We start from the raw sequence: 18,544 nt of genomic DNA on the forward strand, positions 1-18,544 counted from the left end.
ATATACATGTCTAAGCTCAACCCATAAAGAGTGGGCTTGGACAGACTGTGCAAGCATGCAAACTTTTAAACATGTCTAACCTAAATAACTTCAAAATTAAAAGTCAGAAGAATTAAAGTTATTTATAATATAATAAATCTTTGAATTTTTCAATTTTTACATCGTCAAAACTCATTTTAATTTTGAGATCATTGTTTTTAATAAAGCAAAAAACCTCAGTTATCCCTTGGTCGTAAACGAAAATCACAGTCATGTCTGGATAATTTTTTTAGGTACCAAATTGACAAAAAAAAAAAAAAGTGAAATTACATGAATTTTTTTGGGACTTCAACGAACTAGCTGGACTAGGTTTGAGAATCACTTCTCTTATTTTAGTCGGTCCGAGCTCGATATAGATATAAGGGCAAAGTACGAAAAAAATACTCGTGGTTTGCCTTGTTTACGAATAGAGGTCCGTGGCTTAAAAGTTTGCAAATTAAGGTATGTGGTATGTTTTCTTTTACAAAACAAAGTATTTAAAATTAAATTTTTAAGTAATCGATGATAATAAGAGCATTTTTTTTATTTTTTTCAGTTACATTTATATATATTGACAAAATACAGATACCAATATCAAATTGCAACTGTAAAATGAACTTAAACATCAATTTAGTTAATAAACTGTCAGTTTAGTAAAAAACGTAAAATTTCAACATATTATTGATTTTTTCGATTTAGAAAGTTGTTTTTTTCGGGGGTTGTGTTATGCTGATATGTAAGAATAATTTTTTTAAGATAAAAATGTCTTTGATTGTAATCAGAACTTAACTGTGTAATTGTAATACTTTGTTTTGTAAATAAAATATATCACGGACCTTTATTTGTAAACTTTTAAACCACATGCCTCTGTTTGCAAAATGGGCAAACCACAAGCATTTTTTTCGTACTTTCCCCTAGATATAATATAGACTGAATCGAATTGCAAGGGTAAAATCCGATTAGGCCCGGTCCGCCACAATGTATAAATAGGTCTAGTGACTAGGGTATGCATCAGTTCAAAACCTAACCGAATACCGAAATTACCAAAATAATTCACACCGACACCGAACCGAATAACATATAAAACCGAAATATAACCGAACTGAAATATTCGGTACGGTTCGGTTTTAAACCGAACAAACCTAATTTAAAAATCACTATATTTCATCATTAAATTTATCTCAATAATAAAAAATTTAAAATATTTTCAAAATATATTTATATTAGCTTATTATCTCAACAAAAATAAACAAAAAAATTAAACTTGTAAATTCAAATATGTTTATATATACAAAATAATATAAAATATATATAATTCGGTGCGGTTCGTTTTTTTTATATTTTTTTATCAAACCGAACAGAATACCGAAATACATAAAAAATAGAACCGACGCCGAATCGAAATGTCAAAAAACCAAACTGAAAAACGAATTCAATCGGTTCGGTAACCGAACCTTTCTGTGACCAGCAAACCAAGCAACACTTCTATGCCCGCCAATCATCTCCTTCGAATCTTCTCTCTTTTGTCTTTTAACTCAGATTCTTCCTCTCCAACGTTATCTTCCCCTTCTTCTCTCCCTCTCTGATCACTTCCTTTTCCAATTCCATGGCCGATGGATAACTCTTCCACTCCAATCAATGCATCAAATTCAATCTCTCTCCGCTTTCACTTCCAAACCTTTTCCCTCTTTCACTATTTTCTTCTCTTCTTCAGCTCCGGTGCGGCGGCGTCTGCTTAAATCCCCCCCTCGCAAACATTCCCATCTCAAACAACTCACCTCCCGCATTGTCCACCTCACCCGTCGACGACAACTCCAACAGGTACCTCAATTTCGCATCTCCTTAGCTTTACTTGATATATTTCTGAATCTCTGATTGTGCGTTCGCTTCTTCTCCTAGATTTTTGAGGAAATTGAGGTTGCTAAGAAACGGTATGGGAAGCTGAACACCATTGTAATGAATGCGGTGGTGGAGGCTTGTGTTCATTGCGGCGATATTGATTCTGCATTTCAGGTGTTTGATGAAATGTCTAAGCCGGAAAGTTGTGGTGTTGATGGGATTACGTATGGTACGCTGCTCAAGGTAGTTTATTATCTTTAATCAAACGATTAATTCTGTGTGTTGGTTGAGATTTTATGTTCTTAGAAATTAATTTTTTCGTGTGAAAGGGTTTGGGTAAGGCTCGGAAAATCGATGAAGCTTTTCAGATGCTTGAGTCCCTGGAACAAGGTTCTGCTGTGGGGAATACAAAATTGTCCGCCCCACTTATCATTGGTTTGTTGAATGCTATAATTGAAACAGGTTTGCAAACTAAATATAGAATTTTTATATGCATTTTATTATTCTCTATGAAAAGATTGAATTATATCAGCTTTGTCTTAGACCAGGATAATCATTAATGACACTGTTATTAGAATCTTACTGTGAATCGTATGTTTCTATTCATCTCTATTTCAAGCTGAATCTATAGAGCGAATCTAAATTATAACAAAGTTTAGGATTCGTGATTCGAATCCTACTATTCAATTCAGCTCTATTTCGAGCCGGATGCTTATCACCGTTCATCAACAACTTCAACAACGCTAACTACTAAACTCACTCCTAGTTAACAACTCAAACTAGTTCCATTCCATCATTATCAAGTTGATAACAAGGCAAAAAAACCGAGTCAGAAACTCAAATTCTCCATCTCCACTAAGTTAGTAAACAGAGTCCGATTTGTGAATTAGTTTTATTAGGATTTCATTTGCATTAGATTTGAATTCTACGTACTTGGTTGATATGATTTCTTTTTTGACATTAAAATGCATTTCTAGACTAATATTTGATAATATTTTAAGTTCAACATGATAAATATTTTATTTTTTGTAATATTATGGATTTAAACCAAATCTTTCGATTCGGTTCAATTCACGAGTCACTGTTCACAAAATGAGGATTTCGATTCACGAGTGGAATCTCGATTTGACAATAATGATTAAAATATTTAAATGTGATACCATTGAAATCTTGGATCTTAATTTTTATTCTCTTCCTTTTGCTGTTGTAGTGCAGGAGATTTACGTCGTGCCAATGGTCTTCTTGCTCGTTACGGTTACTTGCTTCGTGAAGGAGGCAGTGCTCCAGTTTTGATATACAACTTACTAATGAAGGTATTATACTGGTCCAAACTTGTTTAAGAGAATTCATAAGATGTGGTATACTCTTGTTTCTTTATTGATTTTAAAAACTATTCAGGTTGAACTCTGTCTTTGCGAGATTTAAGTGTCTTTTTCCTCTATTGATTTTCAGGGATATATAAATGCCGGGTGTCCTCAAGCTGCTTTGGCTGTGCAGGATGAGATGTTACATTTAGGGTTGACACCGGATAGGCTCACATATAATACTCTAATTCACGCTTGTGTTAAGAGTGAAATGTTGGATGTTGCTATGCATTTCTTCGAGGAAATGAAGGTCTCATGCATGCATTTCGAAAGGCTAGTTTAGAGCCTCTATATATGACCTATTAGGATGCTATATAAGAAACTGGCTTAATTTTGAAATCTCCGATCTTTTATAGGATAAAGCACGAACGACAAAGGAAGACAATCTTTATCCAGATATTGTCACCTACACTACATTGCTTAAGGTTAGTTTAAAAATCTATACATTTTTGTACTGTTTAATGGGTAGACTGGTTGGGAGTTTGAAGTATAGAAGAGAAAGCAGTGTTCCAAGAGAGTGAGAAAACATTTAACTTAAATTGTATAGACATCTCGTACATAGTTGTCAAATCGAGATGCGACTCGTGAATCGAAATCCTCATTTTGTGAATCGTGAATCAAGACCCGTGAATCGAATCCAACCGTAAGATTCAGTTCAAATTCATAATATTAAAAAAATAAAATATTTACCATGTTCAACTTAAAATATTATCAAATATTAGTCTAGAAATGCAATTTTAATGTCAAAAAAGAAATCCTATCAACCAAGTACTTAAAATTCAAATCTAATGCAAATGCAATCCTAATAAAACTAATTCACAAATTGGACTCAGTTTAATAACTTAGTGGACATGGAGAGTTTGAATTTCTGACTCGGTTTTCTTGCCTTGTTGTCAACTTGATAATGATAGAATGGAACCAGTTTGAGTTGATAACTTGATAAATAACAATCGGACTAGAGGAGAGTGAGTTAGTAGTTAGTGTTGTTGAAGTTTTTGATGAACGGTAACGAAGATAATTAAAACAAAGTGCCAAAGATGGTTTCTGAATGGGATGGGATGAGATTGGACTTTCACATTGATTTGAAATTGGAAAGTCATATATGTTAATGTGTTTTGATTTGTTAAGGATTAATTATCATTAATTTTATTTCTTATTTTTTAAGTTTCTGATTGGTTCTTTTCGATTAATTTATTTGCTTCCTTCATTAGACACTTCTAGTTTTCCCAAACTACAATTTGGAATTTGCGGCAGTAGTTATTATCACGATTTTTTTAGTATATTTCCTGAATTGATGGAATCAGCCGACTCGATCTATTCGGCTGATTCACCACCGATTCCAATGATTCACATCCAATTCTCTAATAACTTAGATTCAACCTATAGATCCGGCTCGGAATAGAGCTGAATCAAATTGAATCATATGATTTATGATTCGAATCGCGAATGATAAGATTCTGTTATAAATTTAGATTCACCTTATAGATCCGGCTCGAAATAGAGCTGAATCAAATCGTACGATGGAATTGCGAATCATAAGATTCCGATAACAATGATCTCATCACACTGATGTATTAGCATCCTATATGTGCAATGAAAAAAAAAACACATATAGACTTTCTGTTATAAAACCAAAATTTGAGTAAGACCTTTGCATGCTTTTCTTTTTTGAATTCTTTCATGTAGGGATTTGGGAACATCAGAGATTCTCGTAGAGTTCAGGAGATTGTGTTGGAAATGAAATTACGACAAAACTTATATATTGATCGAACTGGTTTCACTGTAATCGTTGATGCATTGCTGAACTGCAGTTCAATCAAAGGTATGCTACATGCTAATTTTTATTTCTGGATTCTGCAATATTAAACATTTTAGGTTTTGGGTTGCATTGAAGTGAAATTACAATCTGTTGAAGACTTCAAAATCTTTAGAAACTTAAAAAAATAAATAAATTCAGGTAACCCTGTTGATCGTAATATTGGTGTATGGTTGCTGAGTCGCTACTTAATGCTTTCATAAGTCGAATGTTACTTTTGCAGAAAAAATTATGAGTCAATGTGGAGATGCACTCATAAATAAGTTGTCTAAATAGAGACGTTGCATTTTGTAAAAAACTATGTAATACACTGGAATACATGGGATACCATGTAGAGTAAGAGACTACATGGATATATTTTACTTAAGAGCAATACACATATATACAAGGCTAACAGAAGCCAAAACAAGGCTCTGATACCATGTAATATAATAGGAAACCAATCAACCCATGTAATATAATAGGAATCCAATCAACTCCCACTCTCACAGACTGGTATCACTGAAAGAAATACGCAAACCTCAGGAATTATATTAGATAGATGGAATATAGAAATATGGATAACAAACAGAAATCAATGGAAATACAAGATAAATGAATTGAGATGAACTCAATCCCCCTCTCTACCAAATGGCAGAGCCTCTGCTCATGGCAGCCAAACAGAAATTACTCAAATATTCAATTCCCCCTTCCTTCTAACCCTAGCCCTCTATATAAACTCCCAAAAGATCTCTCTCTCCTGTAACTAACTTCCACAACCCTCCAAATCACATGTTCCCTATTTCCCATATTACCCTCTATATTTCCCTTTATGCCTATTATCATATTCCCTATCATAATACACACAGGAATACACGTAATGGCTGCTAGTAGGGTCTCTATGTTTGCTTATAGGAGTAATTTAGGGAGAACCTTGTATATATATATATATATATATATATATATATATATAAAATAAGATTCAAACTTTGTTTTCTGCTTTGTGAGCAGAATTTATGGGTTACTGGGTTTGTATTTTTGGGTTGTTTCTTTGAGTATGAATATCTGCCCCGTGAGCAGACTGTTTGGACTTAGGGATCCAAGTCTCAGTTCTTCTTCCACCGCCATCGCCTCTCTATTTCCGACCTGTCTGTCCGGTTAGTTTTCTGGTGAATCTCCTTTTGTGCATTGAAGTTGCTGGCAGCCTCTTGTGTGTTGCTTCAGTTGAGTTTTGCTTCTATGTTTCTGACAAAGCTCGATGTTCCGTTGTCGTCTCTCCTAGGTTGTGTCTCCCGGATGATATTTTATATTTTAAAGTATCTTGAGTGTATTGTCTTTAAGATTATGTTATTTTTTATGTATAGCAACCTGAGCATGATTAAAATCCGTGCTTCAGCTTGAGGGGAGACTTACCCAATAAGTCAATGTAATAAATTTAAGCATGGTATAGGTAAGGCTGCTATGAGAGCTAAATGGCTGCTAGTAGTCACCATGTTTGCTTAATTATAGGAGTAATTTAGGGAGAATCTTGTATATATATCTGTAATGATCTTGAGTTTAATATATTCATATTGGCTCTTAATCTATGCGGTATCCCATGGATTTCTCTTCGTTTTCATAGTTTATAACGCATTTAAATATTCTGCTTTGATGCAGATATATTCTGGCTTCCTTTGTTCATTTAGCTTGTGACATTAAGAGATCACACATTTATTCTTTCAATAATCTTTTACAAATTAGGTGCACTTTGTGTTTTTGGAGAAATAGTAAAGCAGGCAGGCATGAATGCCGACCTTCGACCAAAGCCTCATCTCTATCTATCCATGATGCGTGCTTTTGCTATTCAAGGAGATTACAAAATGGTAAAAAATCTGCAGAGACGCTTATGGACAGATACAGCCGGCTCTATCTCTTCTGCAGTCCAGGAGGAAGCTGACCATCTTCTCATGGAGGCTGCTTTAAATGGTGGTCAGGTAGAAAAATATTTGTTTTGTTCATATTTGGGATAAGGTGCAAAAATACTGCTAATGTTGGCAATCAGGAACAATTTTACCCCTAACATCTAAAATGGTGCAGTTTTACCTTAATGTTGACAAGTTGGGTCAATTTTAGACATCATTATAAAATACAGCTATTGTATTTTAACTTTTTTTCATGTCTATTTATATGTTTGTGATTTGTTACTAATGAGTGATAAAAAGGACGCATATGTGAAGTATAGATGACAAGACTAATGACTCAAAAGACAGTTTGATGAATTATTTCTCAAATTGACCCAACTTGTCAACGTTAGGGGGTATATTTGCACTTTGCTGCCAACATTAGGGGTAAAATTGCACCTTTTTAGACGTTAAGGCACTATTCTTTATTACTGAAAAAAACTGAACTGAACTGAATTCTACTGAAACTGAAATAATAATATAATCCTTTAAAAATAGCAATAATTAAAATAAAAATTTGATAAAATTAATAATGGTTCTAATAATAGTGATAATAATAATAATGAAAAAAATAATTATAATTCTAATAAGTAATGATAAATTATGAACTGATTGATACTGAAATTAAGTAAGAGTAAAATTGTTCTTAATTGTCAAGGTTGAGTCATTTTTGCACCTTATCCCTTCATATTTTCCTTTTCTTTTTTCCCTCTACTTGAGAAAATTTTTCATTCTTGCTTCCAATTTCAAAAATTCTACTTCTGTTCTTTGATTGGATAATGTCAAGGTACTAACCTTGAGTGGTGAAATGTTTTTCTTATATGTATTCTTTTTGTTAGGTTCATGCGGCTATAGAAAATCTAACTCGTATTATCCTAAAATGGAAAGGCATTTCTTGGACAAGTAGAGGAGGAATGGTACGTATTGTCATTCAATGTTTCATTACTTCATACGGAAGGAAAATAAACAAAATATGTGCAGTATATTTTATTTTTTACTTTAAGATTTGCTGGACTGTTCATGCACATGCATATCCATTGACTCATAGTTGTTAAAGGGGCATCTGAGGCACGCCTCAGTAACATGTACTGTTTTCACTAAGTTCTTTTTTTTTTTTACCGTTTTGTGTAAAACAAATGGTTGATTAATCTCAACCACTAATCTAATTTAAATAAGGCCTAATCTATCCCCTGTCCCATTAAGTTGTCCAAAAACTGCAACTGATCTCTGAAGTTCAAAATGTTACAACTAACCCCCTCAACTTGCTTATTTGGACCAAATAAGCCCTCAAATAGGTTAATATTTGTGATTTTGAGAGTTTTTTTGCCCTTTTATTAATGGATCAATAGATTAGTTAGATGTAGCAACTGATATTTTGGACATCTTTTATTTCTAATTTAATATTATGTTGAATGTTTTTTTTTGGGTTAGGGCTTATTTGAGAGGTTATTTGTTCCAAATAAGCAAGTTAGAGAGGGTTAGTTGTAACATTTTGAACTTCAGGGGCCGGTTGTAGTTTTTGGACAACTTGGGGGGCTGGGGATGTATTAGGCCTTTAAATAAACTTATTCTTAACCCTGATCTAAATAAGAATATCAAGAGACATAAATATAGAAAGGTTAGAAAGGGATTAAGAAGTCATGTAAACAATAGTCTCCACTCAAACAGAAACTGCGGCACAGAAACATAAGAAACAACACAGTGTGAATGGTTATTAGTTTAGTAGCATTAATTAGTTAGTTACTTAGGTTAACACATTAAATATATGTTAATGTCTCTATGAAGTGTGAACTTAACTTGGTGTTTTTGATATTTAGTATTATGTTTTTACGTGGTTTTGTCTTGTATGGTCAGAAGTGTGTTTTTGGTTTATGCTTCAACTTATAGAGTATATATATATATATATATTTTCTGTGCGTTGTGTTCCTCAGGCGTGCACCTTGCGCCTCTAACAACTATGCATTAACTTCACACTGCAAAAGTACCCCCATTTGGTATCAATAATTATATGGATTATGCATTTCTATTTTGTTCTTGTTTTCAGAGGTTTAGGATCTGTTTGGTTCAACTGTTATTGTTGCTTGTTGCTGCTAGGTATTAGTTAATTTTCCTTTCAAAATAGCTATAAGTAGTTGTTTCTCAATTCTAACTGAACACTTTGGATCTAATATTTAGAGTAAAACAACAAAAGGGAGAACCAAACGGTCAATCAATGACTTGGCCTTTTTATTGTGAATTCTGGAAGCAATATATATAGATTCTAGCCTATTAAACATATATTCATCATTCTCTATCTTTGTGTTTTATTTCTCATGCAGGTTGCTTTGCGCATAGAGGCCTTATTAGGATTTACAAAATCCACATTCAGTCCTTACCTGCTTCCTCAGGTACCAAAATTTGTCTTGCTCACATTCTTTTAGTTATAGTACATAACACCATTGCTAACTTGTAAAAATGGACCTAGAATGTAACTGAATTCCTTTATCTTTGCTGTTCCGTTGTCGGTGGTACTTTCTGCTTGAGAAGTCTCAAAATTATGGATGTGGAATTGGCTCTCTTGATGAGCTGATTGATTCAATTGTATTGTTGCTTGGTGGAAACATGAATCGTGGGCTGGGCTGTGAATATCTGACCCGACAACACAATTTATAGAAACAATCCTTTAATACGATTATCATTTTTGTGTCATTTATATCATATATAATCATGTAGAATAAAAAGATCACATAACACGATAACCCGTTTTGGCACCCTCTTAATTGGTGCCTTTGAGTGTTCTCTATCACTATTCTTTTAACTTATCATTTTTATGTCATTTTATCATATATAATTGTCATGGAACCAACTGAACTAAAAGTTTAAGCTGATAGTTAAAGGTCTAATTCATATTAATATCTAACACTACCGCACGTGAAAGTCAACTGGGCTTGAAGCATGAACAACACATGATCATCTTACCACGTGTTGAAATTAAATCAACAAATGGGATTACCAAGAATCAAACCCTTGATCACTTGGTCAAACCATGTCATATCATGGAATCATTTGAACTAACAGCTTAAGCTTGTAGTTCAATCGGTTTCATGACATGGTATGACAAGTAATCAAGGGTTCGAATCTTGATAACCCCATTTATTGATTTAATTTCAACATGGCAAGATGGACTTGTGTTATTCACGCTTGAAGCCTAATTGGCATTCGCGTGCGGGTGTGCCAGATGTTAATATCAACTAAAGCTTCTAGTTCAATTGGTTTCATAACAATAATCATGTAGAATATACAAATCATTGGCATCCTGTTGATGGGTGCCTTTGAGTGTTCTCAATCACCATTCTTTTAACTTCGGCCTAACTTGTGTGTTTAGGTATCGCCGGTTGATCCAATTGAGAGCATAATGACGCCATTAAAAGAAGCTCAGCCACTTCATGGTACTGTGAAATTGAAGAAAGTGATCATGCGCTTCTTCAGGGACGAAGTGGTGCCAATTATCGACGACTGGGGCAGCTGCATCGGGCTGTTGCACCGTGAAGACTGCACTGAGGTACTTATGACATTACTACTACTAAACAAGTCTCATAAAGCCCCTATAAACTGGATGACAAAGTTTGTGACAATAACTGGATTCCAATATGTCTGAACTAATCATTTACATATGGGGTAAAATTACACCTACGACAACTTAGGTCTTACTTTCTTTATGGCCCCTTACTTCAAAACCGGATATAAAGTCACGAACTTTGTCATTTACTAACATAACAATCTCTTAACTTTTGATCACTTCAATAGTAGGTAACCATTCATTTCATTTTGGTGCAAATGATGTTCTAAGAAACTTTAATTCTTGAACTTTTTGGTTTTGAAGTCGTTGACGTGTTGTTTGGTTATGAGAGAAAAAATGGATGTTTAGAGAGATAAAGCTCCAAAAATTATGATTTGGAAAATCGAACGCGGTGATTCGTGAGAAATGTAGTTCTAAACAATTTTAATTCTTAGGGTTTTCTATTTTGAGGTCGTCATTTTGAGACCGTTTACTTTTATAACGGATTTTTATGTTGGTAAAGTATAAAGTTGAGTGACTTTTACGTCCGTCTTTGAAGGTAAGGAACATAAAGAAAGTAAGGCCATAGGTGTAATTTACCCTCTATATATTGCATGAAAACTTTCATTTTAAAGAGTTCCATGTTTCCATATCCGTTTTCGAACCATTTTCGAAATTGGAACTCTTGGAAACTCGTACAAAACATTTCGGGTTACGTTTCAGTACAACAACAACAACAACAACAAAGCCTTAGTCCCGAAATGATTCGGGATCGGCTAACATGAACCATCATATGAAACTGTGCAATCAAGTCGTGTCAACGACACAAATTCTCTCCCTCCACTCTGTCCTATCCACTACCATATTCTCCTCAATCCCTAATAAACTCATATCATTCTCGACCACCCTCCTCCAAGTTTGCTTAGGTCTACCCCTATCCCTCACCACTACATCTCTTTGCCACTCTTCAATCCTCCTAACCGGCGCATCAAACGCTCTTCGTCTTACATGGCCAAACCACCTTAGTCGGTTTTCCCTCATTTTATTCTCAATAGATGTAACCCCTACTTTTGTCCTAATTATTTCATTACTTACCATATCCTTTCTCGTACGACCATACATCCATCTCAACATACGCATCTCCGCCACCGACATCTTATGAATGTGACACTGTTTCACTGCCCAACACTCCGTACCATATAACAATGCTAGTCTGATTGCCGTGCGGTAGAATTTTCCCTTCAATCTATTAGGCATGCCAGGGTCACAAAGGAAACCCGTAGCACTTTTCCACTTCGCCCAACCAGATTTAATCCTATGAGCAACATCCCCATCTACTTCTCCATCCGTTTGGATAATAGATCCTAAATACCGGAAGCACTCCGAGGCCTGAACAACTCTCCCATTTAGGGTGATTGTCCCTGCCTCCCTACTCCTATCGTTGCTAAACTTACACTCCAAATATTCTGTCTTACTTCGGCTCAACTTAAAGCCTCTAGATTCTAAAGTTTGTCTCCATAGTTCCAACTTCCTCTCCACACCTTCTTTCGTCTCATCAACCAACACAATATCATCTGCAAACAACATGCACCATGGTATATCATCTTGAAGTGAACTCGTTATTTCATCCATAACGATGGCAATAAGAAATGGGCTTAGTGCAGAACCTTCATGCACTCCAATCGTAATAGGGAACTCTTCAGTCTTCCCAACACTGGTACGTACACTCGTGCATGCTCCCTCATACATGTCCTTTATGATGTCAATATATTTCCGCGAAATGCCTTTCCTTATTAAGGCCCACCAAAGTACTTCCCTTGGTACCTTATCATATGCCTTCTCCAAGTCAATGAAAACCATATGCAAATCTTTCTTCTTGTTTCGATAGTGCTCCATTAATTGTCTCATTAGATGGATGGCTTCCATAGTTGATCTTCCCGGCATAAAGCCAAACTGGTTTTCCGAGATTTTCACTGTGCTCCTTAGCCTTTGTTACTCGCTCCCAAAGTTTCATAGTGTGACTCATTAATTTGATTCCTCGATAGTTGGCACAATCTTGGACATCACCTTTGTTCTTATACAAAGGGATTAGGATACTTTTTCTCCATTCTAATGGCATCTTATTGTGTCTCCAAGATGTGTGTTTTTAATCACATGTTCAGTAAATCCCTATTATTTTACTAGATAGTCTTCTAAAAGCTTTCAAAATGAAAATGAAAATCTGTTTTTTTCTTCTATTATGTGACTTTTATGTAATTCTTTTCGCAACATATATATATATAAATTAAACATTCATTCTTATAATTTTAGAAATATATTGTTATATCCATATATTTTTGTTATTTGCACGTTATCTTTTACAAATATCATTTCAGTTTCCATATAACATAAGCACGATTTACACAGAAAACTCGATTAACATGATCCATTTGATACGATTATCATTTTTGTTACATTTATATCATTATTAATCTTGTGATTGTTTTGACATCCCTAATTCATATTGAAACTAACACGATTTCTTGAACAATCCTGTGCAGTTGAACGCTCCACTTACAACAATGATGAGAAGTCCGCCGCCTCGGGTTACAACGGCAACATCCATTAGTCATGTGGTTGATCTAATGTTGGAAAAGAAGTACAAAATGGTAGTAGTTGTTAAGCATAGCAATTCAGACAACACAAGTTACACCTCAAGTTGTATGTTTGTTGGAGTTTTTGCAGCTCAACAGTTTAAACTTGCTTCACCTTCATTTAAGTTGTCTGGCCAAGAAAAGAGTTCTTCCAGAACACAATGAAAAGATCTTGATAGGTGAAGTATTTTCTGAGAAATGTAGATAATGTATGTTTAAAGTTGGATTAAAATTGATATTATTGAGAACGAGAATTTGGTCATATTTGATGGTTTTGTTTTTGTGATTTTCCTATTAGCTAACTTAACAACGGGTTGTGAATTTCTAATTGCTCGGTGGTTTCGTCGATTTGCAGATGGATATTTTTACTTTGTTAAAGTTTGGCCAATAATAACATCGAAATGAAAATTTTCAAGAGTTAAATGATATTTTAAGCAATTTTAATTCTTCAAACTTTTTAGGTTTGAGGTCATTTAGGTGGTGTTTTTTTATGTGAGAAAGTTAATGTTTAGAGAGAGAAAACTCTAGAAATGATGATTTTGAAAAATTAAAAATATGGTTTCCACAGGAAATAAGATATTAAACAATTTTAATTCTTGACAATTTCCATTTTGAGGTCGTTATCGGTCAAATTTGGTAAAGTAAAAAAATGCAAAATTTTGTAATTATAGGATTGTGTTTGCAAAAACAAATACTAACTGTACCGATCTATAAATCGGCGAAACCATCCATCCTCGACCACTGGTCTGTAGGGGATTCTCCATCCCCATCTACGAATTACAAATGGAGAAAATTTGGTTACCATTCCCATCCCACGGGGAATCCCCATCCCAGTTTAAGTTTTTAAATTTTTTACCTTTTTCTTGTAAAACATCAATTTGTAGTATATAATGTTTTTTAAAGTTATATACTACTATTCCACCGAGCTCATGTTTGCTGTTTGGTATTGGAAAAAGCTGCTTTTCCAAAAAGTAGGAATTCTCTGCTTTTATAAAAAGCTACTTTCAGGTGTAAAAGGCAAACATGAGCTTCCTAACCAAACAAATAAGTGAAAAAGACAAACATGAGCATGGAAAGTAGCAACCAAACATCCCCTAATACGATTTCTTGAACGATTATGTGCAGTTGAACGCACCACTTACGACGATGATGAGAAGTCCGCCGCCTCGGGTTACGACAGCAACTTCCATTAGTCACGTGGTTGATCTAATGTTGGAAAAGAAGTACAAAATGGTAGTAGTTGTTAAGCATAGCAATTCAGACAACGCAAGTTACACCTCAAGTTCTATAGTTGTTGGAGTTTTTGCAGCTGAACAGTTGTTTAAACTTGCTGCACCTGCATTTAAGTTCTCTGGCCAAGAAAAGAGTTCTTGCAGAAAACAATGCAAGGATCTTGATATTTCAAGTGTTTTCTGATAAAGTAGATAATGTTTGTTTAAAGTTGGATTAAAATTGATATCATTCTGAATTAGAATTTGGTCATACTTTTATGGTTTTGTTTATGTGATTTTCCTTGGGGTTAAATGCATCGTATTAAACTTTCTGGTTGTCTCAAATCAGTGACTTAACTTCGATTTGTCTCAATAAAGTGACTCCGGCGACTTCAAGAGCAAAAATTCACTGGAAAAGTGATGTGGCTGCCACATCAACAGTAATCAATTTTGCTCAATGATCGAAACGACACATGACTACCATCTATATGACATGTAGCTGCCACCTATCTAACTGAAACGACGTGTGTCAGCTAGGTGATAGCTACATGTCGTTTCGTTCAACGGTGAAAATAGACTAGTGCGGATGTGGAAGTCACGCTATATTTCTGGTGTGTTTTTTATTTTATCGGAGTGATTTTATTGAAGCAAAAAATTTCAAGTTAAATGATCATTTTGAAACAATCATGAAAGTTCAGAAATGAATGGTACATTTAAATTGATTTTCCTGTTATCTAACTTGATAATGGGTTTTTAATTTTTTTGATATAATAACACGATTTACACGATGCAATCTATCAAGCACAAATATCTTTTATGTTGTAATATATTATTATAATTATAAGAGTTAAATTTGACAAATTTGCTTTTAACGTTTCTAATAAGATCAATTTGATTCTTATTTAATGGAAACTTTGGACTGGATTGGTTTGATTAGAAATGTAAATGAGATGGGATGGGAATTACATTTCTTATTCCAGCTCCTCCACTTATTAGAGAATTTCTATCTCCGAATCCTAAAGGGAGATATATATGTACATATATATATATAGTGATGAATACAGGATTATTCGGTTGGGGGGCCGATTTTACACGTGTGTTTCCAATTTTTTTTTTTTTTTTTGAATCGAAGTTGCTCCATTTTGTTTTGGTATATATGCGTGTTATAATTTGAATAGTTAAAAACCAATTTTTAAGTATTAATGTACAATTTCTCAAAATTAAGCTAGATTTCATTTAATAGTCCTAACATGTAAAATAAAATTGGATTTAGGGAGGGCTGAATAAGTAAAAAAGTAAAAAAATTGATTTCAGAGGGCCTAATAGGCCAAAAAAAAAATTAATAATTTGGATTTAAGGAAATCTAACATACAAAAAAAATAGAAATTTGGATTTAGGGAGGCCTAACAGGTAAAAAAAAATTAGAAATTTAGATTTATAGAGGCTTAACAGAACAAAAAAAAGTTAGAAATTTGGATTTAGAGAGGCGTAACATACTCAAAAAAAAATTAGAAATTTGAATTTAGGAAGTACCTAAAAGGTCCAAAATATTGAAATTTTGAATTTTGGACAAATCTAACACCTAATAGGTCATTTTGGGGGGCTAATTCAGCACACGGATAATTTTTTTTTAGACAGGGGCCGAAACTACCTGGGGTCATGGTAGTTTCGACGACCCGAGTAGCCCAGCCCCCTTTCTTTTTTTTTGAAGATAAATTTCATTAATGAGCCAAGGACTGGCAAAAATTCAATACAGAATCAGAAATAAAAGACGGAAAAACATCAAAGTATGTATGACTAGCATAAAGATTAGCCGCCCGAGCCAGAGCATGGGCAAAGCTATTAGCTTGTCTTCTGATGTAGCGGATAGAAAAACCACTGTTCAGATTTAAGGCAGACCGGCAATGTGATATAATGTCTCCAAATTCCGAAAGATCCTCGCTCCTAGAGCGGATGGCGTTGACAGATTCAAGCGAGTCCGACTCAAAAATAACGTTGTTGAACCCCATCTCACTGGCCCAATTCACAGCACATAAAAGGCCCCATGCTTCCCCTTCTCTGGTTTCCATAATCCTCTCAGCTCTTGCAATTCTGGCGTGGAGAAATTCACCTTCAGAGTTCCGGATTACCGCTCCACAGCCCGTAATCCCCAGCACCGAGAAGAAGCTAGCGTCTGAGCAGCACGAAATTGAACTAGACGAAGGCCGGTGCCATCTCTTTTCGCACGCCGACGAGGTACCGATCTCTCTCCCTTCACTTCTACGATTTCTTGTTAATTTCCAATCCTCAATCACCCTCTTACTGTCCTGCACGATCATCCTAGGGAGTTTGAATTTCTGTCGCCAGAATTTCTCGTTCCGGGAGCTCCACCAGCTCCAAAGGATAGTCCTAAACAGCTCAATTTGGCTCTTATCACCTCCTCTACACATCTTAAAGAAGAGATCCGCAAAATTGAGCGCATTATCCCCAATCCTTGAAAGCTGAGGTAATAATCCCGCCTCAAGCCAAACTTCACTCACCTTAGGGCAAAGCACAAATAGGTGCCAGATATCCTCCATCTCAGTATTACACATAACACAGCTCGACTCCATTTCCACCCCCCTTTGTCTAAGCCGGAACTGAGTGGGAACACAGTTTCTAATTAACCGCCAACAGAAGTATCTTACTTTATACGGAATTTCTGCCTCCCAAACTACTCCCCAGTCCCCCTCCTCCCTCAGAACAACATTATCAGTAAGAACTTCAATCGCCAGGCGATATGCACTTTTGACCGAGTAGCACCCGTTCTTAGTTCCATTCCAGATGAGTTGATCTTTACCTCCCCCATTGCCTGCCGACAGCCTGAGGATGGCAGCAATATCAGATTCTGAAAAGATTTCCTGGAGCATTTCAACATCCCATTCAACTGTGTTCGGAATGAACAAATCACAGACTCTTAGATCCTCCAGCCCTTCGATCATCGGCGTTGTTATTTTTTGTACATGTGAATCACGAATCCAAGGATCTTTCCAGACATTAATTGATGTTCCATCGCCAATTTTCCATCTACCACCTTTATTTAACAATAACTAAGAACCCCAAATGCTACGCCATATATAACTGGGTGAATGACCCAATTTTGCACTCAAAAAATCTCCCTCCGGATAATATTTTGCTTTAAAAATCTTGCTGACAAGCGATTCAGGAGCTGACTGTAAATGCCACCCTTGTTTTCCCAACATTGCTAAATTAAAAGCCGTGAAATCTCTAAAACCAAAACCCCCTCCATCCCTATGAACACATAATTTGTCCCACGCTAACCAATTGATACCTCTTGCCCCGTCTCTCTTATTACCCCACCAAAAGGAGTTGAGCATCCTCTGAAGTTCCTCCGCCGTTGAGATCGGTAACATAAAGACGCTCATGAAGTAAATAGGCAAAGCCTGCCCAACGGCTTTGATTAACACCGCTCTACCGGCTTTTGAAAGTGGTTTTGCTCTCCAAGACTGTAATTTTTGCCATAGCCTATCCTTCAACTGGGCGAATATAGCTTTCTTCTTTCTCCCAACCAAAGACGGAAGTCCCAAATACCGACCAATATTGATTGGATGAAACACCCCCAGAATGTTGGAAATCCCGTTCACAAGCATGTTATCAATGTTCTTACTACACAAGATTCCGGACTTAGAGAAATTGACTGCTTGGCCTGAAGCCTGTTCATAGACATTTAGAATCCTCTTCATTTCTCTACATTCCTCAATACTTGCCCAAAAAAACAGAAAAGCATCATCTGTGAATAGTAGATGTGATACCGATGGTGCTCTTCTGCTCACTCTAGCCCCATACAGACGCCCCCTAGCCTCCGCCTCACTGATTAGAGCGGACAAACCCTCTACACACAGAAGGAACAAATACGGAGAGAGGGGGTCCCCCTGCTTTAGACCCCGCTGGGGTGAGAACGGACCAATTAAAGACTCATTTACCTTAATTGAGTATCTCACAGAGGTGACACACAACATTATGTATTTGACCCAAGTCTCCGCGAATCCAGATTTCCTCAAGATAGCTTCCAAATAGACCCAGTTAACTCTGTCGTAGGCCTTACTGATGTCTATCTTTAGCGCCACTTCACCTTTCTTACGATTCGCATATTTCCTCATACTATGAATTACTTCGAAGGCAATAAGCACATTATCATGTATAGACCTCCCTTTAATGAATGCTGAT

The 18,544-nt window shown here is 35.5% G+C and overlaps 1 protein-coding gene across 3 annotated transcripts; it reads left to right on the forward strand.

Moving 5' to 3' along the window:
* The first annotated feature begins 1,553 nt into the window (after positions 1 to 1,553).
* LOC136204232 (pentatricopeptide repeat-containing protein At5g10690) lies at positions 1,554 to 14,569 on the forward strand. Of its 3 annotated transcripts, XM_065995442.1 has the most exons (13): positions 1,554 to 1,839; positions 1,918 to 2,100; positions 2,187 to 2,319; positions 3,073 to 3,170; positions 3,310 to 3,471; positions 3,578 to 3,646; positions 4,908 to 5,043; positions 6,757 to 6,989; positions 7,796 to 7,873; positions 9,275 to 9,343; positions 10,321 to 10,497; positions 13,035 to 13,306; positions 14,253 to 14,378. In XM_065995442.1, exons 1-12 carry the CDS (start codon positions 1,657 to 1,659, stop codon positions 13,290 to 13,292), a joined length of 1,779 nt encoding a protein of 592 aa, XP_065851514.1. In that variant the 5' UTR covers positions 1,554 to 1,656; the 3' UTR covers positions 13,293 to 13,306; positions 14,253 to 14,378. The 3 variants fall into 3 exon arrangements, with proteins under 3 accessions (XP_065851514.1, XP_065851515.1, XP_065851513.1); XM_065995443.1 differs by lacking the exon at positions 13,035 to 13,306 and having other exon boundaries at positions 14,253 to 14,569; XM_065995441.1 differs by lacking the exon at positions 14,253 to 14,378 and having other exon boundaries at positions 13,035 to 13,391.
* The last annotated feature ends 3,975 nt before the right edge of the window (positions 14,570 to 18,544 follow it).

This window comes from Euphorbia lathyris, chromosome 8 (assembly GCF_963576675.1).
Source record: "Euphorbia lathyris chromosome 8, ddEupLath1.1, whole genome shotgun sequence".
Taxonomy (NCBI): domain Eukaryota; kingdom Viridiplantae; phylum Streptophyta; class Magnoliopsida; order Malpighiales; family Euphorbiaceae; genus Euphorbia; species Euphorbia lathyris.